General features: G+C 67.2%; 2 protein-coding genes across 3 annotated transcripts in view; one reads left to right on the top strand and one right to left on the bottom strand.

Annotated features, from left to right (window-relative positions):
• Positions 1-3245, top strand: part of GAREM2 (GRB2 associated regulator of MAPK1 subtype 2) — a 72528-nt gene extending 69283 nt beyond the window's left edge. Inside the window, exons 5-6 of the mRNA XM_075915736.1 lie at positions 550-713; positions 1258-3245. Coding sequence (XP_075771851.1) covers positions 550-713; positions 1258-2167 — 1074 coding nt within the window. The 3' untranslated portion in view covers positions 2168-3245. The remainder of the gene's footprint in view (positions 1-549; positions 714-1257) is intronic.
• Positions 3246-4548: 1303 nt separating this feature from the next.
• Positions 4549-21938, bottom strand: part of HADHA (hydroxyacyl-CoA dehydrogenase trifunctional multienzyme complex subunit alpha) — a 32526-nt gene continuing 15136 nt past the window's right edge. For both annotated transcript variants that reach the window (XM_075915737.1, XM_075915738.1), the window contains exons 11-20: positions 20708-20817; positions 19520-19654; positions 18841-19012; positions 15062-15148; positions 12702-12842; positions 11973-12041; positions 11554-11749; positions 9364-9478; positions 8779-8924; positions 4549-4964 (exon numbers count right to left, since the gene is read on the bottom strand). In XM_075915737.1, the coding sequence (XP_075771852.1) occupies positions 4819-4964; positions 8779-8924; positions 9364-9478; positions 11554-11749; positions 11973-12041; positions 12702-12842; positions 15062-15148; positions 18841-19012; positions 19520-19654; positions 20708-20817 (1317 nt within the window). In that variant the 3' untranslated portion in view covers positions 4549-4818. The remainder of the gene's footprint in view (positions 4965-8778; positions 8925-9363; positions 9479-11553; positions 11750-11972; positions 12042-12701; positions 12843-15061; positions 15149-18840; positions 19013-19519; positions 19655-20707; positions 20818-21938) is intronic.

Raw genomic sequence — 21938 nt, 5'->3', positions numbered from 1 at the left:
CAGCACAGCACAGATGTCACCAGGCTACAGGGCAGGCCTAGGATGCCTCAGCCCCCCTTGATATGGGGGGGGTCTCGGCTTCTAACCCCCCCAGCCTGTTGCTGAGGCTGCTTCCTCCATGCTCCCAGACAGAAACTAACTCACTCTCCTCCAGCCCTGCCCCCAGCCAGGGCAGCATCCCCCTCCCTTTGTCCCTCTCCATGGGGGGTAGCTGGTCAGACCGGTTGAGAGATCCCTTTGCATAATGACCCATCCCTGTCCTTCTGAGCTGTGGGACCGGCGGCAGCCAGTGGGGTTACCACAGACCCATAGAAACCAGCAAGTTCCTCCCCCTCTATGTCACACTGGGGTCACTCGGGCGCTGGGGGGTGGTCGCTGCTGCAGGGGTCCCTTGGGGCTGGGGGGGTGGTCGCTGCTGCAGGGGGGTCACTTGGGGCTGGGGGGGGTCACTGCTGCGGGGGTCCCTTGGGGTGGGGGCCGAGTGGGGGCTCAGGCAGGGCAGTCCAGGCCGGGCCAGGCCCTGTCTAGCCCCCGGCCCGTGTTTTCCAGGTGAAGGAGGAATGCCGCCTGCTGAACGCTCCCCCCGTCCCGCCCCGGGGGAGCCGGCCCCCCTCCGCCGCCAGCCCCCCCGTCCCTCTGCGCTTCCCGACGCTCCAGGTGGCGCATTCGCCCAGCCCCAGCCTGTCGTACTACTCAGCCGGGCTGCACGACGCGTGAGTGAGCCGCGCCCCGAGGGGGGTCGCCCCCTGCAACGCCCCCCCCCACTGGCCTCCCTGGCCCCGGGAGGGTGGTGGGGGCAGGGGCAGAGGAAGGCCCCAGGGAACACAGGAGCATGAAATGACATGGATGGCGGGGGAGGCGCTACCTTCCATAGCCCCGCCCTGCCCAGGGAGGCCCCGCCCATGCCGGGTAAGCCAATGACAGGCAGGCTCGGGACATCCCTGCCTGGGAGATGCCGCGCTCCCCCCCCCCCAGGTTATCCTGGGCCCCGCAGCCTCAGCGACCCCCGAGTTTCGGGCACGCAGCCAAGGTGGCGCGCCCCGCCCCCCGCAGTCCGTCCATGCGGCCCCGCCCCCCGCAGTCCGTCCATGCGGCCCCGCCCCCCGCAGTCTGTCCATGCGGCCCCGCCCCCCGGGCTGGCAGTGCCGCACGGCGCAGGGGCGGGAGGCAGCAGGCCAGGCCTCTAGGCGCCCGAGCCAGGCTGTGGCGGCGGAGCCGGCGGCGGGTGGCTGGCCTGAGCGTTTCTCTCCCCCGCAGGTCGCGGAGCGGGAGCTGCTCGCCCTCCCCGGACTCCTACTCCCTCTACTGCTACCCCTGCACCTGGGGGGACTGCAAGGCCGGGGACGCGGCCGCCCGCCTGCCGCCCAGCGCGCAGCCCAGCCAGGCCTCCTGGGCGGAGCCCTGGGCCTACGCCGAGGCGGGCCCCGGCGTGGCCAGCGGGCGCTCCACGCCCCTGCTGGGGGGCGACGCCGCCATCCAGAACTACCACAGCTGCCCCCGCCTCAAGGGCCCCGCTCCCCCAAAACGCTTCGCCCCCTTCGGGGCCCTGAACCCCTTCGCCAACCCCGCCTACTCGCCCAGCCCCTCCTCCGCCGAGTGGCTGGAGGCCCTGGAGTGGCAGAAGCCCCCCACAGCGCCCGAGCCCCTGGACCTCTTTGAGGGCACCTGCCCCGAGCCAGAGTGGGGCCACAGCCAGGAGGGCCAGGCTGGGGCCTGCCCTGCCCTGCCGCCGCGCCCCCCCAAGAGCCTGGAGCCGGAGCCCCACAGCACAGCCCCACTCTCGCCCACCATCAGGCGCGGGGCCCAGGGCGGCGTCACCCACGTCTACCTCACGCAGGGCGTCATCGAGGTGCCGCCGGCCTCGGCCCCGCGCTGCAGCCCGGGCGAGAGCGCCAGCCACGTGCCCGGCGCGCCCCGGCTGAACGGCAGCGGCTCGGCCTGGCAGCCGCCCGCCGACCTGGCCGTGCTCTCCGTGGAGGAGGTGTCCCGCTGCCTGCGCTTCATCGGCCTCTCCGAGGACGTGGTGAGCGTCTTCGCCCGCGAGCGCATCGACGGCAGCATCTTCGTGCAGCTGCCCGAGGAGATCCTGGCCGAGGACTTCCGCCTCTCCAAGCTGCAGGTCAAGAAGATCATGCAGTTCATCAAGGGCTGGCGGCCCAAGATCTAGCAGGACGTGGGCGGCTGGGCGGCCGTGGCCCTGGGGCCCGGCTGCTGCGCCCTGATCTATGGACCATGGGTCTGGCCCATGGGCGGGGGCCCAGCGGGTGCGCCGACCCACGGATGATGAGCCCGGCTGGTGTGCGTGGCCCGTGGATGTGGGGCTCAGCTGATGGGCCTGGCCGGTGCATCCAGCCCGTGGATGTTGGACCCAGCGGGTGCGCCCAGATCCATGGTCGTGTGGCCCAGCTGACGGGCCTGGCCTGTGGGCGTGGGGTCGGGCTGTGGCTGGGGGCCCAGCCAGTGCTGCAGGATGTGGGGCTGGGCCCACAGCCCTGCCAGGGACAGGTGGCTTGTACCACAGGGCACCAGCACGCGGCTGTTACTGCCGCCTCCCGAAGCCTGGGCCACGTGCCCACGGGAGAGCCCTGGCTGTGGGTCACCCAGCGCAGGGCTGGCCGCTGCAGGGCCTGGTCCCCCACCCGCTGGCTCCACCCCCCGTGTTCCACACTCTGGCCGGCCCTCCCTTTGCCACGGGTCACGCCCGCCTCCTGGGGCACTGCCACTGGCCCTGCTCCCCAAGTCTGCCCCGCAGTGTCACCCGTGCGCCGGGGGGGGCAGAGTGCTCGGCTGGGGCTGCCCCAGGAGGCTGGGTTGGCGCGTGCGGGTGTGCACCAGGCTCAGTGCCCGAGCGGGGCGGGGCCCCCGTCAATGGAGTGCAGCCCGGCCCTGCCGAGGAGCCCCCGGCTGCAGGGGCCATGGGGCACGGTGCCCCCCCCCCGGGGCAGGGACCGGCCGTGCTGGGAGCCAGGGCCATGGGGTGCAGTGTGTCCCACGGAGCAGGGACCCGCCGCACCCGCAGCTCTGTCCCCATCCTCCGTCTGCCACCCTGGGGGCACCAGCCAAGGCACCGGGGAGCTGGGCTCCAGCAGGGCCCACGCCTGCCCTTGGGTCAAGGGACCCCCGCTCGCAGCGCCCGGGGGAGAGGGGCCCTTGGCTCAGCAAACCCTGCTCAGCGCGCGGAGGGGAAGGGGGGGCTTGGCTGTTAACATGACCCAGAGGAGCAGCCAATAAAGGTGAAGAAGGAGGCTCCGTGCTGCGAGCGGCTCATGGCAGGGCAGGAGGCAGCTGGGGGGGTGGGTCCCTGGTGGGTCCCTCGTGCCAGGCCAGTCGGGCACAGCAGAGGCTGGGGCCAGATGCCTGCGTCTTATCCCACAGGCCCCAAGCCAGCAGCCTGCAGCCCCCTGCCCCCCCCAGCACAGGCGGGGGCTGAGCACCCAGCTGCAGAAGGCAAGGCCCAGGAACACTCCAGCCGGCCCCTCGCTCTCCCCGTCCCCACAGGCTGCTGGTCCCACCCGCCCCCGCTGGCTGGACACCGACACCAGGGCCCCGGCCCTGCTGGGAGCCATTCGCTGGCCCTGGGAGGAGTCACGCGGCAGGTGCCCTAGGCAGGACCAGCCTGCTGCCCAGCTGCCAGGCGTCTGCCCGGGCCGAGTACCCAGGGAACAGGCCCAGGCTGCGCCCAGGGCAGGGCTCCAGGCCGAGAGGCCCGTGAGCAGCCAGGCTGGCTAGTAACACACAGGCCAGGCAGCCCGGCAGGGCCACACGCTCCTCATGGACAGCCCCTGCAGGGGAGGGAGGTTTCGCAGGAGGCCGGGGGGGGGGGGGCGGGGGGGCCTGGCTCCAGGTTTGGCATCAGGCAGAGCAGCACTGAGCGCAGGGAGGGGACCAGGCCTGCAAGAGACGCCCCAGGCCCTGCTCCTCTCCTCCACCTGAGCCACGCGCCCACCAGGCAGGCCCGAGCTACCCAGCAGGTGTGGGGAGGGGCCGAAAGGAGCCCCAGCCCCCACTCAGGCCCAGGGCAAAGAGCAGCAGGGCTGGGAGCAGTGGCCCAGGGGCCCAGGCCCATTGCAGCCGGTGCTGCCCCCCCCCGATGAACGGCCTGGGGGGAGAGGGCTCCGGGGCCTCGCCCAGAGCCGCTGCGCCACACGGCAGGGCTGCTGGCTGGGCTGGGCAGGAACACAGGCAGCCGGGGGAGGGGAGCCTGCAGCCACGGGCCAGGCTACCCCAGGGGGGCACTGGGCAGGGCAGGGAAGCTGGAGCGGAGCCAAACCCAGCTGGGCACAAGGGGACACGGCCCTGGGAGGCGGGCGGAGGGAGCAGGAACCGGTTCCTGGGGCTGCCGAGGGCCATGGGAACAGCTGGGCTGGGCTCCCGGCCGCGGGGGCAGCAGCCTGGCGCTCGGCCTGGCCTGCGCTCTGATCTCCAGCCCTTGGGGCCGCGCTCGGCTCTCCTCAGGGCAGGGGCTGCCCCGCCCGAGCCCCCCAGCCCTGCGCAGCGCCTGCAGCCTGCCCCGCGGGGGCCTGGGGAGGCCCAGGAAGCAGGCAGAGGCCAGGAACAAGAGGGGTTTATTCAACATGGCCAGGAGCCGGGGAGCTGGCCCGGCGCGAACGCCTGCTGGACGGAGGCACAGGAGGACCCGCGTGGGGCTAAGGCTGCCAGCTGCCCAGGCAAGGGGCCACGTCCCGGCGGCCGGGGCGACGTGCAGCAGCTGCTAAGGCACTCGAAGGGCTACAAGCCCCAGACAGTCCAGTGCCCCCTGCTCTGAGACGGGCCGGGCCGGGCGGCTGAGCAGGCTCTGCCCGGAGGCCGGGCGCAGCTTCAGAGGTGGAATTTCTTGCTGGGGTCGTTGGCGTGATCCACCAGCAGCTGGCACGGCGTGAACTGGTTTCCGTAGACGGCCTCGTACTTCCTCAGCTTGTCCACCACCTGCCTGGCTCCAACCGAGTCTGTGTACCGGAAGGGACCTGCCACGAAGCATGCGCCAAGTCAGGGCAGGCGGGCAGCAGCTGTGCCCAGGCAGTCGCCCAGCCAGGCCCTGCCACGCTGCCCACGGAGCAGAGCACAGCAGAACTGCCTAGGGGTTAGGGAGGTGGCCCAGGCAGCTGCAGGGGAAGGCAGGCCCCTGAGTCCTGCCCTGGCCAGCTGCCTGAGCCCCAGTGGCGTTGGGTCCCCCGGGGGCTGCCAGTCCCTCCAGCAGAAACAGACGCCCTATCCCCTGCCACCATTGCTCTTAGGCCTTTGAACCTTCAGGTTCAAGCCAGGGAGGCCTCCTCACAGCAAACTGCTGCACACTGGGGCCAACAGGTGCTAGCCAACCCCGCCCGGATACCCCCCGACCCAGCCATCCGAGCAGAAGCGCTCCTACGGGTACAGCCGCACCAATCCAACCCCCGCCAGCCCAGCTACCTCCGACCCAGCCATCCGAGCAGACGCGCTCCTACGGGTACAGCCGCACCAATCCAACCCCCGCCATCCCAGCTACCCCCGGCCCACAGCAGCCATCCGAGCAGACCCGCTTCTGCGGGTACAGCCGCACCAATCCAACCCCCGCCAGCCCAGCTACCCCCTGCCCACAGCAGCCATCCGAGCAGACGCGCTCCTGCGGGTACAGCCGCACCAATCCAACCCCCGCCAGCCCAGCTACCCCCGACCCAGCCATCCGAGCAGACGCGCTCCTGCGGGTACAGCTGCACCAATCCAACCCCCGCCAGCCCAGCTACCCCCGACCCACAGCAGCCATCCGAGCAGACATGCTCCTGCGGGTACAGCCGCACCAATCCAACCCCCGCCAGCCCAGCTACCCCCGACCCAGCCATCCGAGCAGACGCGCTCCTGTGGGTACAGCCGCACCAATCCAACCCCCGCCAGCCCAGCTACCCCCGACCCAGCCATCCGAGCAGACGCGCTCCTGCGGGTACAGCCGCACCAATCCAACCCCCGCCAGCCCAGCTACCCCCGGCCCACAGCAGCCATCCGAGCAGACGCGCTCCTGCGGGTACAGCCGCACCAATCCAACCCCCGCCAGCCCAGCTACCCCCGACCCAGCCATCCGAGCAGACGCGCTCCTGCGGGTACAGCCGCACCAATCCAACCCCCGCCAGCCCAGCTACCCCCGACCCAGCCATCCGAGCAGACGCGCTCCTGCGGGTACAGCCGCACCAATCCATCCCCCGCCAGCCCAGCTACCCCCGGCCCACAGCAGCCATCCGAGCAGATGCGCTCCTGCGGGTACAGCCGCACCAATCCAACCCCCGCCAGCCCAGCTACCCCCGACCCAGCCATCCGAGCAGACGCGCTCCTGCGGGTACAGCCGCACCAATCCAACCCCCGCCAGCCCAGCTACCCCCGACCCACAGCAGCCATCCGAGCAGACGCGCTCCTGCGGGTACAGCCGCACCAATCCAACCCCCGCCAGCCCAGCTACCCCCGACCCAGCCATCCGAGCAGACGCGCTCCTGCGGGTACAGCCGCACCAATCCAACCCCCGCCAGCCCAGCTAACCCCGGCCCACAGCAGCCATCCGAGCAGACGCGCTCCTGCGGGTACAGCCGCACCAATCCAACCCCCGCCAGCCCAGGTACCCCCGACCCAGCCATCCGAGCAGACGCGCTCCTGCGGGTACAGCCGCACCAATCCAACCCCCTCCAGCCCAGCTACCCCCGGCCCACAGCAGCCATCCGAGCAGACGCACTCCTGCGGGTACAGCCGCACCAATCCAACCCCCGCCAGCCCAGCTACCCCCGACCCACAGCAGCCATCCGAGCAGACGCGCTCCTGCGGGTACAGCCGCACCAATCCAACCCCCGCCAGCCCAGCTACCCCCGGCCCACAGCAGCCATCCGAGCAGACGCACTCCTGCGGGTACAGCCGCACCAATCCAACCCCCGCCAGCCCAGCTACCCCCGACCCACAGCAGCCATCCGAGCAGACGCGCTCCTGTGGGTACAGCCGCACCAATCCAACCCCCGCCAGCCCAGGTACCCCTGACCCAGCCATCCGAGCAGACGCGCTCCTGCCGGTAGAGCCGCACCAATCCAACCCCCTCCAGCCCAGCTACCCCCAGCCCACAGCAGCCATCCGAGCAGACGCGCTCCTGCGGGTACAGCCGCACCAATCCAACCCCCGCCAGCCCAGCTACCCCCGACCCAGCCATCCGAGCAGACGCGCTCCTGCGGGTACAGCCGCACCAATCCAACCCCCGCCAGCCCAGCTACCCCCGACCCAGCCATCCGAGCAGACGCGCTCCTGCGGGTACAGCCACACCAATCCAACCCCCGCCAGCCCAGGTACCCCCGACCCAGCCATCCGAGCAGACGCGCTCCTGCGGGTACAGCCGCACCAATCCAACCCCCGCCAGCCCAGCTGCCGCCGGCCCACAGCAGCCATCCGAGCAGACGCGCTCCTGCGGGTACAGCCGCACCAATCCAACCCCCGCCAGCCCAGCTGCCGCCGGCCCACAGCAGCCATCCGAACAGACGCGCTCCTGCGGGTACAGCCGCACCAATCCAACCCCCGCCAGCCCAGCTACCCCCTGCCCACAGCAGCCATCCGAGCAGACGCGCTCCTGCGGGTACAGCCGCACCAATCCAACCCCCGCCAGCCCAGCTACCCCCGGCCCACACCAGCCATCCGAGCAGACGCGCTCCTGCGGGTACAGCCGCACCAATCCAACCCCCGCCAGCCCAGCTACCCCCGGCCCACAGCAGCCATCCGAGCAGACGCGCTCCTGCGGGTAGAGCCGCACCAATCCAACCCCCGCCAGCCCAGCTACCCCCGGCCCACAGCAGCCATCCGAGCAGACGCGCTCCTGCGGGTACAGCCGCACCAATCCAACCCCCGCCAGCCCAGCTACCCCCGGCCCAGCCATCCGAGCAGACGCGCTCCTGCGGGTACAGCCGCACCAATCCAACCCCCGCCAGCCCAGCTACCCCCGACCCAGCCATCCGAGCAGACGCGCTCCTGCGGGTACAGCCACACCAATCCAACCCCCGCCAGCCCAGGTACCCCCGACCCAGCCATCCGAGCAGACGCGCTCCTGCGGGTACAGCCGCACCAATCCAACCCCCGCCAGCCCAGCTGCCGCCGGCCCACAGCAGCCATCCGAGCAGACGCGCTCCTGCGGGTACAGCCGCACCAATCCAACCCCCGCCAGCCCAGCTGCCGCCGGCCCACAGCAGCCATCCGAACAGACGCGCTCCTGCGGGTACAGCCGCACCAATCCAACCCCCGCCAGCCCAGCTACCCCCTGCCCACAGCAGCCATCCGAGCAGACGCGCTCCTGCGGGTACAGCCGCACCAATCCAACCCCCGCCAGCCCAGCTACCCCCGGCCCACACCAGCCATCCGAGCAGACGCGCTCCTGCGGGTACAGCCGCACCAATCCAACCCCCGCCAGCCCAGCTACCCCCGGCCCACAGCAGCCATCCGAGCAGACGCGCTCCTGCGGGTAGAGCCGCACCAATCCAACCCCCGCCAGCCCAGCTACCCCCGGCCCACAGCAGCCATCCGAGCAGACGCGCTCCTGCGGGTACAGCCGCACCAATCCAACCCCCGCCAGCCCAGCTACCCCCGGCCCACAGCAGCCATCCGAGCAGACGCGCTCCTGCGGGTACAGCCGCACCAATCCAACCCCCGCCAGCCCAGCTGCCCTCGGGGTGGGCAGCGCTTGGAGCACCCCACTGGCAGTGCGGATGGAGCCATGGGCCGGCACGAGGCCGCAGCTCTCCTGGTGCAGCGAAGCCCAGGTGGTCCCAGCCCGTGTCCGGTGGCGCCACTCACCTCCCAGGCAGGGCGGGAAGCCCAGGCCGAACACAGCCCCCATGTCTCCCTCCACCGGGCTGCTCAGGATCCCCTCCTGCAGGCACATCACCGCCTCGTTCACAAAGCGGGTCACCAGGCGCAGCTGGATATCCTCCTCCGTGCAGCTGCAAGGCAGGGGCGTCACTCGGGCAGGTGGGCGGGGAGTGGCATTAGCGCCCGCTTCCTGCCCAGAGGCAGCGAGTCCCGGCCCTGCCCCACGGTGAGCAGCTCTGCCAGGTACTGCTCCCTCTGAATTCTGATCTGTGCACCACCAGGGAGGCGCTCTGCTCATCAGCCTGCAGGGCACCAGGCTGCCAGGCCCGCGGCAGGGACCTCATCTGGGCGTGTGGCTGAGCCTAGAGGAAGGGGACTGTGTGGGCCCCGCTAGCACCAGGCCGCCGGGGAGCAGCGCCAGTAAGCCAACCCCCACGGCACTGGGCGTTCCACAGGGAGACCCCTGCATCCTGTGCCACCAGCATTTCCCTTGGCGGTCCGGCCCGGCCCAGCCCTGGGGGTGCCGAGGGCTCTGAGCCAGCCCCTTGGGGTTCCACACGGGCTACTTACACCTCCGGCCTGGAGGGCACCTTGAACTGCGCCAAGATCTCGTCCATGCTGGTGTTCACGCTCCTGTTCTTCACGCCTTGCTGGTAGACGTAGAAACCCTTCCCCGCCTTGCGGCCTGCCGGGAAGGGAGGTCAGGCCCTGGCCGAGCTGCAGGGAGCCCACCGGACGCCTGGCCCACGTAGGCTGCCGCAGGGAGGAGCCGCTGGGTCTCGGCCCTCAGAGACGGGAGCGGGCAGGCGCCCTGTGGCGAGGAGGGGCCAGTGCCGGCGTCCCGCCACCGAGACCCGAGCGACCCGCGAGCTGAGTGCAAGCCACAGCTACCACGCAGCCACGGACTCCAGGTCCCCACAGGCGGCCCTGCCTGGGGCACAGCCCTGAGGAACAGCAGAGGCCCCCCCCGCGGCCGCCTGGCCCTGGCCGGTCCCCGCTGGCGCCCTGCCTGGAGCACAGCCCTGAGGAACAGCAGAGGCTCCCCCCGCGGCCGCCTGGCCCTGGCCGGTCCCCGCTGGCGCCCTGCCTGGGGCACAGCCCTGAGGAACAGCAGAGGCCCCCCCCGCGGCCGCCTGGCCCTGGCTGGTCCCCACAGGCGGCCCTGCCTGGGGCACAGCCCTGAGGAACAGCAGAGGCCCCCCCCGCGGCCGCCTGGCCCTGGCCGGTCCCCACAGGCGGCCCTGCCTGGGGCACAGCCCTGAGGAACAGCAGAGGCCCCCCCCGCGGCCGCCTGGCCCTAGCCGGTCCCCACAGGCGGCCCTGCCTGGGGCACAGCCCTGAGGAACAGCAGAGGCTCCCCCCGCGGCCGCCTGGCCCTGGCCGGTCCCCGCTGGCGCCCTGCCTGGAGCACAGCCCTGAGGAACAGCAGAGGCTCCCCCCGCGGCCGCCTGGCCCTGGCCGGTCCCCACAGGCGGCCCTGCCTGGGGCACAGCCCTGAGGAACAGCAGAGGCTCCCCCCGCGGCCGCCTGGCCCTGGCCGGTCCCCACAGGCGGCCCTGCCTGGGGCACAGCCCTGAGGAACAGCAGAGCCCCCCCCCGCGGCCGCCTGGCCCTGGGACGTCCCCGCTGGCGCCCTGCCTGGGGCACAGCCCTGAGGAACAGCAGAGGCTCCCCCCGCGGCCGCCTGGCCCTGGCCGGTCCCCGCTGGCGCCCTGCCTGGGGCACAGCCCTGAGGAACAGCAGAGGCTCCCCCCGCGGCCGCCTGGCCCTGGCTGGTCCCCACAGGCGGCCCTGCCTGGGGCACAGCCCTGAGGAACAGCAGAGGCTCCCCCCGCGGCCGCCTGGCCCTGGCCGGTCCCCGCTGGCGGCCCTGCCTGGGGCACAGTCCTGAGGAACAGCAGAGGCTCCCCCCGCGGCCGCCTGGCCCTGGCCGGTCCCCGCTGGCGGCCCTGCCTGGGGCACAGTCCTGAGGAACAGCAGAGGCTCCCCCCGCGGCCGCCTGGCCCTGGCCGGTCCCCACAGGCGGCCCTGCCTGGGGCACAGCCCTGAGGAACAGCAGAGGCTCCCCCCGCGGCCGCCTGGCCCTGGCCGGTCCCCACAGGCGGCCCTGCCTGGGGCACAGCCCTGAGGAACAGCAGAGGCTCCCCCCGCGGCCGCCTGGCCCTGGCTGGTCCCCGCTGGCGGCCCTGCCTGGGGCACAGCCCTGAGGAACAGCAGAGGCTCCCCCCGCGGCCGCCTGGCCCTGGCTGGTCCCCGCTGGCGGCCCTGCCTGGGGCACAGCCCTGAGGAACAGCAGAGCCCCCCCCCCGCGGCCGCCTGGCCCTGGCTGGTCCCCGCTGGCGGCCCTGCCTGGGGCACAGCCCTGAGGAACAGCAGAGGCTCCCCCCGCGGCCGCCTGGCCCTGGCTGGTCCCCGCTGGCGGCCCTGCCTGGGGCACAGCCCTGAGGAACAGCAGAGGCTCCCCCCGCGGCCGCCTGGCCCTGGCCGGTCCCCGCTGGCGGCCCTGCCTGGGGCACAGCCCTGAGGAACAGCAGAGGCTCCCCCCGCGGCCGCCTGGCCCTGGCCGGTCCCCACAGGCGGCCCTGCCTGGGGCACAGCCCTGAGGAACAGCAGAGGCTCCCCCCGCGGCCGCCTGGCCCTGGCTGGTCCCCGCTGGCGGCCCTGCCACCAGTACCTGGTCCCGGCAGGCCCGCCGAGCGGAAGCGGCTTTGCGGGCCCACGCCCAGGCGGGAGGCAGCTGCCGGGACTGGGGCCACTCACCTAGAAAGCCCTTCTCCACCATGCACTTCAGGAGCTCCACGTTCCCGCCCCCAAAGCGTGGGCCGAAGGCCTTGCCGAGATCCTCTGCCACGTGCGCCGCCACGTCCACGCCCACCTCGTCCATCAGCGTGGCGGCGCCCACGGGGAAGCCGAACCCCGTGGAAAGGGCGTCCACCTTCTTGGGGTCGGTGCCTTCCTGTGGGGGCAGGGAGGGAGGGGCCGTGAGCTCCCTGGCCCGCCGGGGCTCAGAGCTGGGGATGGCCGGGAGGGGGTCCGCGGGGGCTCCAGCAGCCAGGGTAGCACAGCGAGTGCATGGATGGGGGACGCTGCTCTAGAGCGGGGACCTGGGGGCCGTCGCCACACGCCCCTCAGGGGCAGGGCCGGACTTCGGGGGGAGCAGCACAAGGCCACGTACGCACCTGGAGCACTCGCACCACCTCGGCCAGCATGGGCCCCAGACACCTGGTGGTGTAGAAGCCTGGTCCGTCCTGGCAGAGCGAGAGGGGCAGCGTTAGGGTCAGCGTCCACGCAGGCGCCCAGTGACTGCAGAGCTCGGCGCCAGGCCCCACGATCGCCGGCCGAGCCCCTGGAGCAGCAGGCCTGCGCGTGGGTAGTGCCCGGGAAGGGCCGCAGGCGGGGCAGATCAGCCCTCCCGCAGGGGAGGGGCGCTGTTCTCCGGAGCCCAGGGCGCCTGCGGCCGGCTGAACGTTTCTCCTGGCGGTGCGCCCGCCCCCACGCCATGCACGGACCAATGGCCCGGTCAGCGCGTTCCCTGCATGGCCGGGAGCCCGGCTCAGAGCCCACCCCCTCGATCGCCCCAGGACTCAGCCTGGGACTCTGCTCCCAGGAGCGGCAGCATGTCCCGGCTCCAGGGCACCGGCAGCGGCTAGAAAACCCCAACACGGCATCTGGCCTCCCCACTGGCCAGCTCCCGCCCTGCTGCTCTTCCCCTGCCTGCCCTGCGTGGGCGCCCGAGACGCTGGACAGGGCCCCGCCGCGGCTGCCAGGCTTCCACCTGCGCAGGGTCCTTGTCGGCAGCAGCCGCCCGGGACCCGCCGAAGGGCCCAGCTCTCTAGTGCTCCGCCTGGCTGCTGCAGGGGGGCCTCCTGCCGCCTACGCCCCCGGCCGCGGCCCCCAGAGCGCGCTACCTTGACGACAATGATGACCTTGCCCTGCTTGAGGCCGACGGCTACGGCAGAGGCTGCGGTGTCCGGGGCCGTGTGCTCCGTGGTGATGATCTCCAGCAGCTGCATCTTGTCCACGGGAGAGAAGTAGTGCATGCCGATCACCTGGCGGGAGAGGCGGCGGGAGGGTCAGCGGGTCTCAGGGCGCCCTTCCCCAAGCGAGGGGCGGGGCGGGGCGGGGCTCAGCCACTCTTCAAGGCTAGCTTCCCCCCTTCCCTGCAGCTGGAGGCGCCCGTGCTCAGAGGTTCCCAGGCCCGCCCGGGACGGGAACGGGTGACTCGCCTCCTTTCCAAGGACGCAGGGAGCCCCCGTGGAGGAAGGCGGGACAGACGCAGGGCAGGAACGTCGGGGCCCAGTAGCCCTGGCTGCGGAGGACGCGTCAGGCGTGACGACGGGGAGCCCCGGGCTGAGCCGTGCTTTGGGGAGGCTCTTAGCGGGCCTGGGAGCCGGGCTGGCTCTGTCCGGCGCCCCAAGGGCGGCTGTAACGCTCTAACCGGCGGTGGAGCCAGAACAGAGATGCGTCTTTGCAAAGTTGAGGCCGGTGGCCCAGCCCTGCCGCGGGTGCGTCTGGAAGGGGCCCTCCTGGCCGGCCCGGCGGGAAGCAGGCATGTGAACAGGGAAGCGGTTCATCGGTGGCCCAGGGAGCACCGCTCTCCCGGGGAAGGGTTAACCGCTGCCCGGGGCTGGCTCCCAGACCCCGCTCAGCCCTGGGGGTGAGGGACTAGTCGACTAGCCAGCAAGGGAGCGCTTAGCGCTGGTCAGTCGCCCCCGCCACCTCCATCAGCCAGAGGCAAAGGGGGGGTAGGGTACTGCAAAGGGGCAGCGCGGTGGCTGAGCCCGGGCTCCCTGCCCCACAGGGGGTGGGGGCGTCTTTCGTGTCCTTCGGTACAAGCCTGTCGTGTCGCATCCTTCCCCAGCCAGGCTCCCCGTCCCCCCCCATCCCGCCACCACTGGCGTTTCCCCCCATTGCACCCCTGAATCCCCCAGCCTCCCTTCAGCACCTCCTGCACCCCCCTCTTGGCCCCCCCGCTCTACAGCCCCAGGCAGGGATCACAGCCAGCTCCTCGCCCTTCTCCCCAGGGGGACGTGGGGTGTGCGCAGCCGTGCGGGGGGGGGGGGGGGGCGGGCCCGGCCAGCAGAGCCCCACAGCCCCAGTGAGGTGAGAGGCAAAGCCCAGCTGAGAGGAAAGGCCGGGGCCAGGCCAGAGAGGGTGGGGTTATTGCTTCTCACTGGTGTGGCCCCCGACTGACTTTCCTGTGGGTCAGTGTCCCCCAGCCCTGCTCTACCGTCACCCAGAGCCCGCCCCTTGGGTGTCCCATCTCCGGCCAGCGGAGCAGCCCCTGGTGCCGAGCGTCCGTTACACCTGCACGTAATACGAGAACCAGCCCCCACCCACGGACGTGACTAGAGGCAAGTGCTTCTTCCAGCCCACTGACAACCTGTGGAACTCAGTGCTGGGAACAGCGGCAGTACAAAGGGGTTCACAGAGGCCCTGGATCACTCCCTGGAGGACGGGCCCCGTGGCTATTCGCCAAGACAGTCAGGGAAAAGCCCTCGCCTGGCCTGGCCGACGGCGGATGGATCACTGGGCTCTGGCTCCCTCTGAAGTGTCTCGCGGCAGACGGCCCAGCCAGCGGGCCCCTCGCGCCGGTACCTGGCGCTGCGCCCGGGGCCCCTCGCCTTAGGCTGGGACGCTCCAGGGCCTAGGTGTGACGTTTCTGTGCCGGCGCCCTGACCCCGCACCCCCGTGCGCAGCCAGAGGGGGCTCTCGGCCGGCCGGGGAGGGGGGTGTCACTGGTTCCCAGCGACACGGCCTAGCTTAGGAGCAACGTTAACACGGGAGCCAGGGCAGAGCCTTATTCCTCTTGGGGGGGGGGGGGGGAGCTCACGGGGCCTGAACCCCCCTCCCTTGGTCTAACACCCTCACGCCTCCTAGCCCCGCCGCCACTGCTCACTCGCCCCAGGCAGCCCCGGACCTCAGGCCGTCCCCAGGGAGTCCCACCAGCCTCCCCCTCCTCATGCAGCTAGTGGTGCAGGGTCTGGGGAAACTGAGGCTCACACCCACCCACAGTGTCACTGCAGCGCAGCACAGGCCAGTTGGATCCAAGACCCACAACACCAGAGCGCACACAGGATTACAGTCGTAGACAGCCCCCCCCATCACACTCCAAGTGACACACAGAGGGCAAAGGCCACTCCCCCGGCCCAGCATCCACAGGCTGGCCACACGGCACTTGGTCCCTGGTGCCTCCCCACAGCCGCCTGCAGCAACCCCAGACCAGCTCTCAGCTCTGCCCGCCAGCAGCAGGGGCTCCGGTACCCACCTTTTCCGGCCTTTTGCTGGCAGCAGCGATCTGACTGATGGGGAGAGCAGACGTGTTGCTGGCAAAGATGCAGTGAGGGGAGACCACCTAGGGAAACAAGAGCAGGCACCATAAACAGCGCGGCCAAGCGGCACAAGCCAGACATGGGCCGGCAGGCTCCCAGGCCTCTGCCACCCTCGCAGGCCTCCAGCTACCACTGAGCATCTCCAGCATGGCAGGAAGCGCCGCAAGGACACAGGGCAGGGCGGTTTTAACGGAGACCCAGGCCAGCGGCTCCGCAAGGACACGGGGAATCATAGAATCATAGGACTGGAAGGGACCTCGAGAGGTCATCGAGTCCAGCCCCCCGCCCTCAAGGCAGGACCAAGCTCCGTCTACACCATCCCTGACAGATGTCTATCTAACCTGTTCTTAAATATCTCCAGAGAGGGAGATGCCACCACCTCCCTTGGCAATTTATTCCAATATTTGACCACCCTGACAGTTAGGAATTTTTTCCTAATGTCCAATCTAAACCTCCCCTGCTGCACTTTCAGCCCATTACTCCTTGTCCTGTCCTCAGAAACCAAGAGGAACAAATTTTCTCCTTCCTCCTTGTGACACCCTTTTAGATATTTGAAAACCGCTCTCATGTCCCCCCTTAATCTTCTTTTTTCCAAACTAAACAAGCCCAGTTCATGAAGCCTGGCTTCATAGGTCATGTTCTCTAGACCTTTAATCATTCTTGTCGCTCTTCTCTGTACCCTTTCCAATTTCTCCACATCTTTCTTGAAATGTGGCGCCCAGAACTGGACACAGTACTCCAGCTGAGGCCTAACTAGTGCAGAGTAGAGCGGCAGAATGACTTCACGAGTTTTGCTTACAACACACCTGTTAATACAACCTAGAATCATATTTGCTTTTTTTGCAACAGCATCACACTGTTGACTCATATTCAACTTGTGGTCCACTATGACCCCTAGATCCCTTTCCGCCATGCTCCTTCCTAGACAGTCGCTTCCCATCTTGTATGTATGGAACTGATTGTTCCTTCCTAAGTGGAGCACTTTGCATTTCTCTTTATTAAACCTCATCCTGTTTACCTCTGACCATTTCTCTAACTTGCTAAGGTCATTTTGAATTATGTCCCTATCCTCCAAAAGTCGCAACCCCACCCAGTTTGGTATCATCTGCAAACTTAATAAGCGTACTCTCTATCCCAATATCTACATCATTGATGAAGATATTGAACAGTACGAGTCCCAAAACAGACCCTTGCGGAACTCCACTTGTTATCCCTTTCCAGCAGGATTTAGAACCGTTAACAACAACTCTCTGACTACGGTTATCCAGCCAATTATGCACCCACCTTATCGTGGCCCTATCTAAGTTATATTTGCCTAGTTTATCAATAAGAATATCATGCGAGACCGTATCAAATGCCTTACTCAAGTCTAGGTATATGACATCCACCACTTCTCCCTTATCCACAAGGCTCGTTATCCTATCAAAGAAAGCTATCAGATTAGTTTGGCATGACTTGTTCTTCACAAACCCATGCTGGCTATTCCCTATCACTTTATTACCTTCCAAGTGTTTGCATAGGATTTCCTTAATTACCTGCTCCATTATCTTCCCTGGGACAGACGTTAAACTGACCGGTCTGTAGTTTCCTGGGTTGTTCTTATTCCCCTTTTTATAGATGGGCACAATATTTGCCCTTTTCCAGTCTTCTGGAATCTCCCCTGTCTGCCATGATTTTTCAAAGATCATAGCTAAAGGCTCAGATACCTCCTCTATCAGCTCCTTGAGTATCCTGGGATGCATTTCATCAGGACCTGGTGACTTGCTGACATCTAACTTTCCTAAGTGACTTTTAACTTGTTCTTTGTGAATCCTATCTTCTAAACCTACCCTCTCTCTGCTTGTATTCACTACGTTAGGCACACCTCCAGACTTCTCGGTGAAGACCGAAACAAAGAAGTCATTGAGCATCTCCGCCATTTCCAAGTTTCCTGTTACTGCTTCTCCCTCCTCACTAAGCAGTGGGCCTACCCTGTCCTTGGTCTTCCTCTTGCTTTTAATGTATTTATAAAAGGTCTTCTTGTTTCCCTTTATGCCTGTAGCTAGTTTGATCTCATTTTGTGCCTTTGCCTTTCTAATCTTGCCCCTGCATTCCCGTGTTGCTTGCCTATATTCATCCTGTGTTAGTTGTCCTAGTTTCCATTTTTTATATGACTCCTTTTTTATTTTGAGATCGTGCAAGATCTCCTTGTTAAGCCAAGCTGGTCTTTTGCCATATTTTCTATCTTTCCTACACAGCGGAATTGTTTGCTTTTGGGCCCTTAACAACGTCCCTTTGAAATACTTCCAACTCTCCTCAGTTGTTTTTCCCTTCAGTCTTGCTTCCCATGGGACCTTACCTACAAGTTCTCTGAGCTTATGAAAATCTGCCTTCCTGAAATCCATAACCTCAATTGTGCTGGTCTCCCTTCTACCTTTCCTTAAGATCATGAACTCTATTATTTCGTGATCACTGTCCCCTATACTGTCTTCCACTTTCAAGTTCTCAACTAGTTCCTCCCTATTTGTTAAAACTAAATCCAGAACAGCTTCTCCTCTGGTAGCTTTTTCAACCTTCTGAAACAGAAAGTTGTCTCCAATGCAGTCCAGAAACTTATTGGATAGCCTGTGCCTCGCTGTGTTAGTTTCCCAACATATGTCTGGATAGTTGAAGTCCCCCATCACCACCAAATCTTGGGCTTTGGATAGTTTTGTTAATTGTTTAAAAAAGGCCTCATCCACCTCTTCCACCTGGCTAGGTGGCCTGTAGTAGACTCCTAGCATGATATCACCCTCGTTTTTTACCCCTTTTAGCTTAACCCAGAGACTCTCTACACAGCTATCTCCTACGTTCATCTCCACTTCAGTCCAAGTGTGTACATTTTTAATATACAAGGCAACCCCTCCTCCCTTTTTTCCCTGTCTGTCCTTCCTGAGCAAGCCGTACCCTTCCATACCAACATTCCAATCATGCGTCCCATCCCACCAGGTTTCTGTAATACCAATGATATCATAGTTGTATTTATTGGTTAGCAATTCCAGTTCTTCCTGCTTAGTACCCATACTTCTCGCATTTGTATATAGGCATCTAAGATATTTGATCTTGCCTCCCTGTTGTGCCCTGACCCTCCTTTCTCCTTGCCATTATAGGCCGTAGTCCCCCCCATTTCCAACCCATCTCCCAGTCCCGCACATGCCACGGGGCAGGGCGGTTTTAACGGAGACCCAGGCCAGCGGCTCCGCAAGGACACGGGGAGCGGGGCCCCTCGCCGCGCCACGGGGCAGGGCGGTTTTAACGGAGACCCAGGCCAGAGACACTCAGCTGCTCCCAGCCAGTGGCAATGCCAGACCTGATGTCGCCCTGCACCCCAGGCTTTCTCCTGCCAACGGCCTGAGCCCGCATGGGACGCCGCTCGCCCAGGGGCCTGCCTGCACGCTCTGCCCGGGCCCCGAGACCCGCTGAGTGTCCGGCGAGCGTGGAGGCAGCGAGCACACAAGGTGGTAAACAAGGGGCCCAGGAGAGAGGGTGGCAGCTGAGCTGCCCACTCGCACGTCAGCCCGCAGGAAAGGAGCTGGGACGTCTCAGCACCTGGCCGAAGGAGGGGGAGCCAGGCAGCAGCAGCACAGTCCTGCCAGGAGAAAGGGACCAGGTGCCTGCAGCCCCCGTGCAGCGCCCGCAGCTGGCCAGGCACCACCTCCTCTGGCAGGAGCCGCGTCCCACGGCTGGGGAAACTCACCGCCTCCACCTCCTTCAGCACTTGGTGTTTGACGCCGAGGTCCTCGAACACGGCTTCGATCACCATGTCGGCCTTCTCGAAGCCCTTGTAATCCAGCTGCCCCGTCAGGCCGCTGAGAACCGTGTCCCTCTCAAACGTCGTCAGGGTCTTCTTCTTCACCTTGTCACTCAGCCTGGGGAGCGGGGAGCTTGGCTAGAGCCCGGCTGGGCTGGACCAGCACCCTTGCCCACGGGGCGCCTGCTGCTCTCCTGGCAGGGTGCGTCGCCAGGCACAGAGCCGCATCCTACGGTTCAGGGGAGGGGCCAAGTCTGGGGCGCAGGGGGGACCAGAAACGGGGCTTTTCGGCCCCTCAGCACACTGGCCCGAGCGGCGGCAGGAAGAGCCGAGCGTGCCCGAGCTCCACAAAGCCTGCGAACAGCTCCCTCCAGAAGGCAGCGGGTCTGGCACAGGGAACCCTGCGGGGATCATGCCTGTCTGGCCAAGGGCCCTTTCACCCCTTGCTCGGCCTGCCCCGCCCGAGGGCCCGCACCAGGCCTCTACACACAGCCAGGGCCCCAGCCAGGCACGCGGAGCCGGCCGGGAAGCACCAGGGCCAAAGCTAAGGAAGGCTCCGGCAAGCCAGCCTGCCCGGGAAGATGCCCCCGGGGATGGGCGTGCCAAGCCTTCCTGCCCCACGTACCCTTTGAAGACCTGTTGCTGCCCTCTGCCCAAGCCTTGCAGCGTTGTGTCCTTCAGGATGGTGGCCAGCCCCTTGTCCACAGACACCTGGGCGATCCCCGCTCCCATCAGGCCGGCGCCCAGTACAGCCAGGGTCCTGCAGGAAAGGGAAGGCGCGTTCACAACCTGCATTGGCCTGGGAGACGCAGGCTCTCAGGGAACCCGACGGGCGCGTCCCCGCAGGGCCCCTTGCGAGCTGTCCCGGGTCAGGCAGCGAGCGCGGCTCTGCTAGTCCCCAGCGAGCTAGCGGGAGTCTCCCTGCTCTCTGCTAAGCAACGCCGCCCCCAAAGCACTCCCCCCGGTCTGTAACCTCTCAGCCAAACCAGCGTCTGTACCAAAGGGCTGGAGCACGGCTCCCGGACGCCATCGTTAACCAGGCTCCAGAGGGCACCTGCACCCGGCCAACCAGCAGCAAGAACACAAGTGAGACACGGATGAACACACGAGCAGTCCTGGACATCGACAGCCGGAACGACAACGGTCCGAGAGCCACAGGACTGCACTGACTCACTGGAGCCCCTTTAACAGAGCTAGACAGACTCGCGGAAGCTGGGTCCGTCAATGGCTGGGAATGGCTGTTCTAGTGCCCGCGGAGCTCACGCATCTCGTGTGGCTGGTGAAATCTACGTCCACAAGACAGCCAGTCTGGGGGCTGCGCCGTCTCCGGGAGCTGCCCTGAAGCGGGACCCCGCCGCCCAGGCGCTGGGGAGTGCAGGCTGCGGGGGAGGAGGCCGGGGCTAGCCTCCTGTACTGGCCACACTGTCCAGGAGTTAGCCTGGCTCCTCCCGGCAAAGCTGTCCAAGCCCACTCCCCGCAGGCTGGGCCAGGTGTGGCCTGGGGCCGCAGCCTGCCCCCTCTGGCTAGAGGATGGAGCTCGCTGACCCCGTGACCAACTGTAGGCGCACGTTACACAAGAGCCAGTTACAAGACCCTGCGTGTGAATCCCACAGCCCTCGCCAGAACCAGTGCGATGCAAGCACCAGCCAGCCCCGGGACACAGCTACCACCCGCAGGGAAGCCTGTGCTGGCAGGAGGCCGGCCTCGCCAAGGACACTGGAACCACGGGGCCCTGCTGGGCAGACCTGGCCGGCACTGGGAGCTCTGCATTCTCGGGACCGCCGAGCGCTCCAACCGCCTGGCTCGGACTCACCTGACCTCTTGCTTTGGCGCCCCAAACTTGTTCTTCTTGCACAGCACCTGGCCGTGGTAGAGCCCCGTCAAGGCCTTGGACTCGGCTGTCAGTGCGAGTTCCCCGAACCTCTGAATGAGGTGAAAAAGGAAGTCAGGCGTCCGGACGCTGGTTCTAGCCGCTCCAACCTTATCAGCATGTGGGGCAGGCCCACCCCCCACAGCACAGACAGGCCAGAGCTGCACACCCGAGCGGAGTACAGCCGCCCAGCGCACCGCCGGAGGGAATCCCACGTGGACAGGCCAGAGCTGCACACCCGAGCGGAGTACAGCCGCCCAGCGCACCGCCGGAGGGAATCCCATGTGGACAGGCCAGAGCTGCACACCCGAGTGGACTACAGCCGCCCAGCACACCGCCGGAGGGATTCCTACGCGGACAGGCCAGAGCTGCACACCCGAGCGGAGTACAGCCGCCCAGTGCACCGCCGGAGGGATTTCTACGGGGACAGGCCAGAGCTGCATACCTGAGCGGAGTACAGCCGCCCAGTGCACCGCCGGAGGGATTCCTACGGGGACAGGCCAGAGCTGCACACCCGAGCGGAGTACAGCCGCCCAGCGCACCGCCGGAGGGATTCCTACGGGGACAGGCCAGAGCTGCACACCCGAGCGGAGTACAGCCGCCCAGCACACCGCCGGAGGGATTCCTACTCGGACAGGCCAGAGCTGCACACCCGAGCCAAGTACAGCCTCCCAGCGCACCGCCCCGCCGGAGGGATTCCTACGGGGACAGGTCAGAGCTGCACACCCGAGTGGACTACAGCCACCCAGCGCACCGCCGGAGGGATTCCTACGGGGACAGGTCAGAGCTGCACACCCGAGTGGAGTATAGCCGCCCAGCGCACCGCCGGAGGGATTCCTACGGGGACAGGCCAGAGCTGCACACCGAAGTGGACTACAGCCGCCCAGCGCACCGCCGGAGGGATTCCTACGGGGACAGGCCAGAGCTGCACACCGAAGTGGACTACAGCTGCCCAGCGCACCGCCAGAGGGATTCCTACACGGACAGGCCAGAGGTGTACACCCGAGCGGAGTACAGCCGCCCAGTGCACCGCCGGAGGGATTCCTACGTGGACAGGCCAGAGCTGCACACCCGAGCGGAGTACAGCAGCCCAGCGCACCGCCCCGCCGGAGGGATTCCTACGTGGACAGGCCAGAGCTGCACACCCGAGCAGAGTACAGCCGCCCAGCGCCCC

This window comes from Pelodiscus sinensis, unplaced genomic scaffold (assembly GCF_049634645.1).
Source record: "Pelodiscus sinensis isolate JC-2024 unplaced genomic scaffold, ASM4963464v1 ctg89, whole genome shotgun sequence".
Taxonomy (NCBI): Eukaryota; Metazoa; Chordata; order Testudines; family Trionychidae; genus Pelodiscus; species Pelodiscus sinensis.
The sequence above is the reverse complement of the archived record's forward strand: the minus strand, read 5'-3'. Positions and strand labels throughout refer to the sequence as shown.